The sequence below is a fragment of the Centroberyx affinis genome, unplaced genomic scaffold, assembly GCF_046629955.1.
Source record: "Centroberyx affinis isolate AG114_WGS23_722 - 3 ecotype Tasmania unplaced genomic scaffold, CSIRO-AGI_Caff_v1 ptg004190l_1, whole genome shotgun sequence".
Classification (NCBI taxonomy): domain Eukaryota; kingdom Metazoa; phylum Chordata; class Actinopteri; order Beryciformes; family Berycidae; genus Centroberyx; species Centroberyx affinis.
Window position 1 is genome coordinate 349,712 of NW_027281942.1, and position 9,894 is coordinate 359,605.

The 9,894-nt window shown below is 38.2% G+C and overlaps 1 protein-coding gene across 1 annotated transcript in view; it reads left to right on the forward strand.

The window, feature by feature from the left end:
* The window catches only part of LOC139664025 (nck-associated protein 5-like), a 70,522-nt gene extending 63,401 nt beyond the window's left edge, over positions 1-7,121 (forward strand). The window contains exons 13-14 of the mRNA XM_071542829.1: positions 1,398-1,493; positions 4,490-7,121. Coding sequence (XP_071398930.1) covers positions 1,398-1,493; positions 4,490-4,491 — 98 coding nt within the window. The 3' untranslated portion in view covers positions 4,492-7,121. The remainder of the gene's footprint in view (positions 1-1,397; positions 1,494-4,489) is intronic.
* Positions 7,122-9,894: the final 2,773 nt, after the last annotated feature.

The window sequence follows — 9,894 nt, forward strand, 5'->3', positions numbered from 1 at the left end:
TGTTTAAAAGAAATTGACCCACTAAAAAAAACACAAAATAAAACCCTAAAAAACTAAAAACACCCCTCTTTTTGTTACAACAAAAAAATTTCAATCTTAAATCATGGCCACCCCCCACTCAGTCAGGCCATAGTGGTAATGGGCTATTCCACTTAACATCTAGTGCAATATTGCCACTTGACTTTTTTTTTTTGCCACTGCACCATTTTCTGCAAGAGATGTAAAGAACGTTTTGCAAAGCTACCCAAGTGGTGCAGAAAAAAAGACGGAGGGAAATGGAAGTTCAAGTTCAAGTTTATTTATATAGCGCTTTAAAAAACAAAAGACGTTTGTACCAAAGTGCTTTACAGAAATTGGTTATAAACGACAAGAATAAAAATGCAAGGAATAAAACAAGACAAGAATAAAAATGCAAGAAGAATAAAAACACATAAGAGCAGAAAAATAAAATAAGTAGACATACACACGGACACCCACACACACACAGCCATGAGTATACATACATATCCACAGACACCTGATCAATCAAAACAAAAAGCTAGTGAGTAAAAGTGGGTTTTAAGATTATTCTTACACAAACCAACTGAGAAATCAGCTGTTGCTAGTGTTTTCAGGGGGCCCCATGTTTGCCTATGCCTAGGGCCCCCCAATCACTAAGCCGCCCCTGTCCAGCGACGCCCTAAATCCAAACCCTCTGGTGTAATGCTCACCAAACAGGATTTTTTTTTAAAAAAGCATCGCATCAACTTTCTCATTTGACTCAAACAATGAACACTTTAAGTTGTTTGATTTCATGTATAAACTAGAAGGGCACTCGGAGAGCGCAGACCTCCGCCAAGGTTCGTGCTATTCTTGCTTGTTCGTGAGTCGGATCCGGATCCGCTCCAAAATGTAATGGGTTCTTCCTTGGCCCATGCTACACCCTTCCACGAAGTTTCATGAAAATCGGGCCAGTAGTTTTTCCGTAATCCTGTTAACGGACAAACAAACAAACAAACGGCACTGAAAACATAACCTCCTTGGCGGAGGTAACAATCAAACTGTCATTCCTTGTCTGGGAAAACTAAGCCCCAACTCCATTTGTTCAGTGTGGCGATGGGGGTTTGTTGTCAGTATAAAGCCAGAATTATGAATTTGTTATCTTTGCAGACGTCAGATGCATATACAGTAGTCCCTCAATGTCACTCTAATCTCCTGCCTGTTTGAATGCAGAATTATAATTTTGCTATCTTGTGAAGACGTCAGATTTTAGTCCGTCAGTGTCACTCTGTTCTCCTCTCTCCAACATCTGCTGCCTCGTCTCGACAGGAGAGGGAATGACGAGTGACTGCTGAGAACGCCTCAGTGAAGTGAGTTTTGTTGTTTCGTTCTTTCTTTCTTTTTATCCGCTCTTGTAGGTGGAATGGAACCAAAGAAGCTGACCTATATCAAAGCAAAGACCAGATCCGCTTCGAGCCAACAGAAAGAGCAGACCAGACTCCAGCTTGCCAACTGTAAGAAACAAATCTCTGGAGTAGGTTTATGGCAAGTGGCACATTTGGACCAACTTGAGCCGAAAAAAACCAAAACCTTGTGGTCTTTAGTGGCCCGTTTTTTCATTTCACTCATCGAGTCATTGACTAGTGAGTGTGTTTTGTCCTGTGGGCCTTGACAGTGGCCTATTGCAGAGGTTTTGCACAAAATATTGCAACCAAATTTCATACCAGCACACAATTTACACACATGTAATTATTTATAAATAATATATGATTTATTTGTTGATAGCTAGACCATGGTTAGGGTTTTTAGTGAGATGGGATCAAAACTGATACCGTTATTTTTGTATGGAAGCTGCCGAAAGCTGATATTTTGTGCCTATATATATACATATATATATATATATATCCATATTTTTTTTCCCATTTTAATGCCCTAGATTTCCAAGTATTAAGTGTTTCCCTCAGAATTTTCAAAATTTCAGGGTGGAAAAGCCTCTGAAACTGTTTGACCATCATGGGACACTAAAACTCTCCAAAACTCTGAAATCTAGACTACTGACATTGTTTTAGGGTTAGTACAACAAATTAATTTACAACAAACATTACTGAGCAATTAAATGACTAAATAAAATGTACAAAGAACTTAACCTTTCATTGCAGGTTTCACAGTGTTTTCATGTAGCTACAGTCAGGGAGGAGCCTCCATCAGCAGTGGATGATATTGATATTGATCTGATATTTGATAAAAGTCCAATATCGTCCTGATATACCCTAATCCCTAATCACACTGCCAAGGTTTCAACTCCCAGTAAGGCAAAAGAGACAGCCAAAAGGATCCATGACCAAAATAATGGGATAGATTATGTAATTTCTGATTTAAAAAACAAAAACAAACTTGTCATGCGGGTGTAAAAGCCCCCATGGGACCTACAGTCAAACTGAAATTAAAAAATAAAAAGTTAATTCTTTTTTAGCTGTGATAACCTGCTTGGAACCATTTTCTCTAGCTAAGAATATTCTATAAACGTCTGACTGAATATGGATTTACTTTAGTGTGGAAAGCCCCTGTGTATTTCACCACAAAGCCGCTCTCTATTTCCCTTCAATATCCTCTTCCAACCTGGAATAATAATAATAGAGTCTTTCACCAGGGTGCTGTGGATGTTGCTGTTATTGTTAAGACTTAGCTTAACACTTAGATGACTAAGCTCGTCATCAATTACTTATATAGTGTATGTAATTGTAAAATTCATAAATAACGGAACATAAACAAGCAAATGACCATTTCATCCATATGCAATTTCCCCTTCTGACAGCTAAGTCTTATATTTGCAAATAATTCTTATTGCTTGTTTTATCCTGCTTCAAGTACCAGATGGGTGGGGTTTACTGCGTCAGGACAATTCAGATAGTGTCAAAGAAGTTTTAAATCCCCAAAAAGCATACACTGAATTTCAAATACTTACTTGTGATTGTCTAAACTTTGTGGCACTTATTGTATTGCTCTGTGTTGTGAATCCCACCCATCTGGTACTTAAGCAGGCAAATGACTCGTGTCTGATGGCATCAAAACCTCATCAAAATACTGTTCACACCCAATATTTTCAAATGCCGTATCTTAAAGTATCTGCAAGAATCATTTTCTGTAACTTGCAGCAGTTTTCCAGATGAACACAAATGATTTTCTCTTCAACACCTTTGTTGTTGTCGTAAAACATCTTTGCGTACTGAAAGGTAAGATCAAGGACGGCCAATGCTTCATGCTTTCTCAGTGGCTCAACTCTTTATTCACTAGAGATCAAGATTAATGCAGGATCTGAATTCATTAGCAATGCAAAGCATATTCAAATTTTGCCTTTCAATGCCGTAGCTGTAACTTTTACTTTTGTTACTGGTAGCTATAAAAAAAAATACAAAAAAATCTTTATCTGCCTCTATGCACTATATGCACTCTATGCATTGCCTCTATGCACTGCCTCGTAGCACCTATGTCCTGTTGGACCATAACTTAGCTTTATGGCACTTACTCTTCTCGTTCTCTCCTGACTAGATCCTTGCTTGTGTTCTATTAAAATCTCATATGTACGTTGCTTTGGATAAAAGTGTCTGCCAAATGGGAAATTGTAAATTGTAGTTCTAAATGAGGCTGTAAGGAAAGTGCAATAATTTAATATTTTCACACTGAAAAACAATGCACTTTGCTGCAGAACACATAACTACACTTAAAGTAAACTAAACCTTCCTGTATACATCTTTCTTGACAACCCCCCCACACACACACACAGTTTGGTGTTGCCTTTGGGTCATATACAAATTATGCAAATTTGTAACACTCTATATGACCTTATAACACATTCACAGCACCTGAAAAAAGGGCTTCATAGCAGCTACAGTGTACATCCATGAACAGTGGTTCAAACCTCATGTCAGCTTTAGTAAAATGGCTGAAGTGTGTGGGAAAGCCCTGTTGCTGCACATCAACATGCAGGGCAGCAGGTGTCTACTAACATCATCTCTGCCCAGCGTAATCAAATCACAAATTGTTCCTTCCATTTGCCCATATGGCTAAAACCCCTATAGGTTGATTTACTGCAAAAACCGCTTCCATGTTATTGAAGTCATCGCAAACTTCAATTTGAGGTATTGAGCAGTTGGTGGAAAGAGTTGTTGACTTTACTTTGTATAAATCAATGGAATTGGATGCGCAGGTTCTTGGCACACATTCGAGGAGTTCTTTTCCAATACGCTATTTAACCATTCTGGGGGGAAAATCGTACCTGAAATTCACCTTTTCAACAGCTCTAAAATAGAGAAAATCCAGCCTGTAAAAGTGTTATCATTTTGTCACCTGATGCCCTTCAAAAACACATTAATTTGTTTTAATTTTGTGTCATATATCAATTTCTAACAATGGCGGATATTTCACTTTGGATCAAAACCCTTCATGAGCAGATTTGTTTTCATGGCACAGTGTTGCAGAATCTCACTCTGTTCCCCATCTTCTATTCCAGAGCTGATTATGAGCTGAATGAGTCGATCTGAAGCGAGGAAGCAAGCAATCAGTTGGATTATCGTTCTCACACACAGGGACGGTCCCTAAATCCCCGGGTTTGGACGCTGCGTCTGTGTACCAGGATGACACACCCAGGACTGGACGACTCGTGAGCTTGGACTTGTAAGGTTCCATCTGCGCTCAGTGTGGGTTTTGAGATACGGAGCGTATAGAGGGTTTCAGGTGACGTAATGCACCCTCTGGAGGCCATATTGGAGGAACGCATCTCTTCGGCATCAGTGGCTGTGAGCAGCTGACTGGATTTCTAAACGTACAACTCGGCCATCTCAACAGAATTCAATAGATGTGGTTTATTTCTGTTGTTGCTGTTCTGTTGGACTGGGAACTGATCATTTCGCCACTGACAAATCTGACTGATTTTGTGTTTAGATAATGTTAGCTTGTTAGCCAAACATCACAGTAAACACACCTCATTTGTACACAAGCTTTGTAGAAACTAGTGGCTAGTAGTTGCATGCTAACATAAACATCAGTTGGTTTGCTATGTAAAACAAGTCAAAAAATCAGTTGTTAGTTCAGGTTAACTGAGCAGACTCTTAAGTTTCAACTCAGAGTGTTTTGGAGAAGAGGCTAGCACTAAAAACAAGACAGTTTCCTATGCCACAGTAACCTACATTTGGAAACAAATGATCAGACAATTCACTTTTACTTATAACTTTACTGAACTGACCTACAGCCCCACCACAACAATCTTTTTCAGGTATCTCTCTTTTTCTAGCCTGGTTGTTATATATTTAGTAATTCTTTGCATACAGCAAATTCTCCAGTGGACCTCCATGATGGCTGCAGATGTGGTTGCCAAATTTGTGACACAACTGCAAAGCCTCTATTCTATTTTCTACTAATTTAAACATGTTAATAAGTGAAAGTTCATGTGAAGACCTAATTATAGAGCTAGAATATTTATATATAATCCAAAATATCAGGTGGAACCTTATAAAGCCAAGATTACAAACTAGGTTTGTCATCCTGAAAATATCTACTGTACAGCACTAGCCACTGATTGCTATTCATTAGCTCTATTACTGATTCAGTAATTTTCTTGGAAGTGTGCACTGATTTGTTAAACTTAAATTTATTTTTTGTCACAATGTTAATAAGTAAATAACTTGCATGCAACCACCCTCAGGCTTATTCTGACAGGAGAAATGAAGATGCAAGCTGATGTCCATCAAATGAAGGGTTTCATTACAAAACTCTGTGTATTCATTTGGAATTGCATTGCTCAGTATTTACAAAAAAATATATATATATATATAACAAATCATCTGATATGTCACTGTTTTGTAAGCAAATGTCTTTAAAAAATAATTCATAGCAATCATTTTGAAGAGTAGGTGCCACATTTTTAAAATGGCGGATGTCTAATTTCTGAATGAAACTCTTCACACAGTAAATACATTGTTTTGACTTATTCCACAGTTATGACATCAAGTTAACCCAGTGAGTATGTTGCATGTAACCTTAGTTATGTATCATAGAGGCACATTGTGGACGTTGCTGTGCTAGCTCAGGGAAAAATACCATTTGTTGTCTCTGATAAACTTGATAGATGCTGTGGATATAATGAATATGGTTCAACTTCGACCTTAACTACTGTATGTACAACCGTTTGTGTGCAATCGTTGAATACGATAGATTTCACTTTAACGGTTTATTACCTGAACTCAATATTTTTCTCGTGTCACTTTTTGTCTGTACATTTACCTGTAAGATATTGCACCATGGCTGCTCAGCTTCTCTCTCTATTATGTACGCTGTGTTCTTTATAGTAATGTTGTTGGTGTTATGAATGCATCCTGACATATTTGACTTGTCTTAGCTGCTTTGAGATGTTTTCCTCTCCCACCTTTGTCGCTTCCCTGCCTCTCACCTGTAGATATTTGCCAAAATATATTGCCAAACACTCAGCTAATCACAGTATACAGGAAATGAATGCAACCGAATCTACATATCAGATTTGTCATGATAACTATAGCCATATTCTTTTGAAGTACTAGTTTACAGTTTAACATTGATGTACTACGAAGCACTGTAATGTTGCACAATATCATATCGTTTGGGTCTGATTTACCTCTTCTTTGATATTCGCTCACTTGCTACATTTATTTGTCGAACGTAATGTTTGTAAGTTTGCAGTGGTGTTTATGGCAATAGCAACACACACACACACACACACGTAATAAATGAAATATGTAGCGTATACAGGTGAGGCAAGGTGTTAATGGATCAGGGATCAGGTCTGCTGTATCGATACGGGTAGATGGAGCATGGGCCGTTTGTTTTGATATGATGAAGAGTGTCACTCTCACAAGAGTATTGTATTTTTCTAGCATTTACTCTTATGTATTAATGCCCTGTATTTGTACTCAGCACAGATAATTGTGTAATTGACCATTCTTGCACATATTGTTACTCACTATTACAGTAATTCCCCTTTTAAATGTTCTTTTTTTTTTTTTTTTTTTTTGCAGAACCCAATAACAGTGATGTTCTTGTGTGACAGTCAAGTTAGCTGTATGAATTAAGAATTGTATATGACCGATATTCTTTGTTTTATGTAAAAGCAGAAAGAAAAAAATAAACTATTTCAGTACTTATACAACAGTAAGGACGTTGGCTTTTGGTTCCTCTTACCGTAGCTGAATAAATTGCAGTGGCTGTTATAAGCATCACAAAGCTCCAGGTGTCATTTTATGCTAACAAGGGATTTGAATTTCCACTCCAGACTCCAGTCCTGTACTTGCCAGCATGATAGATGGAAGCGCCACAGAGGACAGCAAGTCCAACTGACTTCTCCAACTCTGCTACAACTACAAGCAATATTTTTTCATTAACTTCAAAGTGAACAAATGACTGAGCAGCATGTCATGAGTAGCCTATTGGATTGATATCAGGGTTTCTCATATTGGAAGCAACCCACTACTGGGCAACGATGCTGTCGGATGAAAATCATGTTCACCACCAGTCAGAAGTTTGGACACACCACATTTTTCTTTATTTTTTACTATTTTTCACATTTTAGAATAATAGTAAAGACATCAAAACTATGAAATTACACAAATGGAATTATGCAGTGACCAAAAAAGTGTTAAACAAATCAAAACTATCTTATATTTTAGATTCTTTAAAGTAGCCACCCTTTGCCTTGATGGAAAAGCAAAGGCTTTGGAAAGAAATTCATACATAGGATCAACTTCACTATTTATCTTTGTCTAAAAAAAGTAATTTCAAGCATTTAAGCATAAGCCTTTAGATCAAAATGGCTTTAAGAGAATGAGAAACATAGTCATTCAATCAGTTGTGTCCAAACTTTTGACTGGTAGTGTCTATGCAAAAAATCTTTCAGGAATGAATAATGCATACTTTCTTTAATGGTATCCATGTTTTTTGGAAATCATACAATGGGGTTTTCACAGACCCACAGGCTTCCAGGGCCTGAGGGTTATGAAACTCACATCATGCAAACTTTCATGTCGAGGAGCAGCTCTTCTTCAGATAAATTATTTCTAAAATCTTGAACTGTTCGGTGAGTCCGCATAAAGGCAGGAAATGTGGGGGAGGAGGGAAAACTCCACAGCAGCAGCCAAAGGAGAATCTCCCCTGCTCCGGCCAAGGGAAGCGTTTAGGCATACGAGGTCTCAGGCCATCTGGTCCTGTCAAATTTCTGAACTCACCTCCTTTGACCTCCGTACTACTCAGAAACCCGTCACCCACTGGGTTCCACTGCAACATATTGGATCTGAACATGGGCGTCACACATGGGACACCAGACAGGGTCGGACGCAGCCTTGACTGTCGTTACACGGGGCAGTTCACATGTTAAGTCACTGACTCGCTTTTCCCAGAGCGATTTACAGTGAGTAGGCAGCAACTATCAAGCTCATTTTGTGATATTTTTTGTCAAATTATCTCACTGCACTGGCAGATTGATACATGCCAATATGACTCCTTTCAAGGAATCATCATAAAACAATGAAGAAAATCTTGAAACAAGAAATTTTCTCCAAGACAATTTCACTTTTACCAAGTAAATGTCCTGAAACAAGTTACATTATCCTGAAAAAAAAGTCAAATTTGTTGAAAATGGTAGAATTATCTGCCACTGTAGTCAGATGACTCTAAAGTCTCCCTCTCTCTTCTCCGGGCTCTTTCCAAAAAACAAAGATTTGCCATCTTGTAGAAAACAGCTACAGTATTTTAAACTTCTCACTCTGACAGTTAGGCCAACTTGTTGCCATAGCAACAAAGTTCTTAAGCCAAGCTTAGCCAGGGGGGAGGGGCTAACTTTCTCACCTCAAAATAAGACGGTCTTAATTTTTATGTCTAAATTAGACTAATCTAACTTGAGAATCTAAGACCAGTCTAAGGCTTAGACTGGCATAAATTTAGACTTAGTGTCTTGCTCAATGGGATTGAACCTGTAAACTTTTGGTTATGACGAGTGCTAGGCCACCATGCCGCCTCCATTCATCGTTCACATTTGTGCTAAAAAAGAGCATGCTCGCCCTGCAAAACTTCCCTAGATAATTAAAAGCTTCCAAAGTCTTATATAGGGCAACTACTACAGAAAATTATAGGTAAGCACATGTAGGTCAGATTGATAAATAATCTGTGGCACTTGCTTTTTTCTTACTACAGTATATACAGTGTGGCGTGATTTATTGTAAAAGATTTTGACAGAATAAGAGTGGAAATTAGTCTAAATGCAGTATACTGGACAGTCTGCTCTAGATTGTGGGCCAGACCCATCAAGTCTGTAAAAACAAGCCCGGTCTCCTGAAATTCAAGGAATCAGCACAATGTCTTCAAATGCAAACACAGGCTTTGTGCACGAGAAGAGAGAAAAATACGTTTTCCCATAACAAGAATTACTTGAAGGAGACACGACTAGAAACAGGCAGTAGTTTGATACTGAACAAGTGTGGTAGAAAATATTAGTGTTGTGGTCGGGGTACTGGATGGGTGTAAACATTGGCTTTCAACTCCGATGACGTGACTTCAATTCCCAACTCATGCAAAGACATTTTCTGTGAGTGAAGTTTTACCTTTTAGCCAAAGTATTCTTATGTAATCACGACCAAAAGCTAACTCTAACCAAACTGTTTTAGTTGCTTAACCCTTAAACCTAACCTTAAAACCAAAGTTGTTTTACTTGCCTAACCTTAATAATTAGCTACTATTTTTGCATGACGAGGAATGTAATCTTCACATAATTCGTGTCCATAACACATAATCTGCGTTTCAGAGTTTATGCTCACTTCACAATATTTTCTGAGACTGTTTGCTAAAAGTGGGAGGAAGTTGGAACTAGGAAGTAGGAAGTTGCTCTGACGCTGCAGC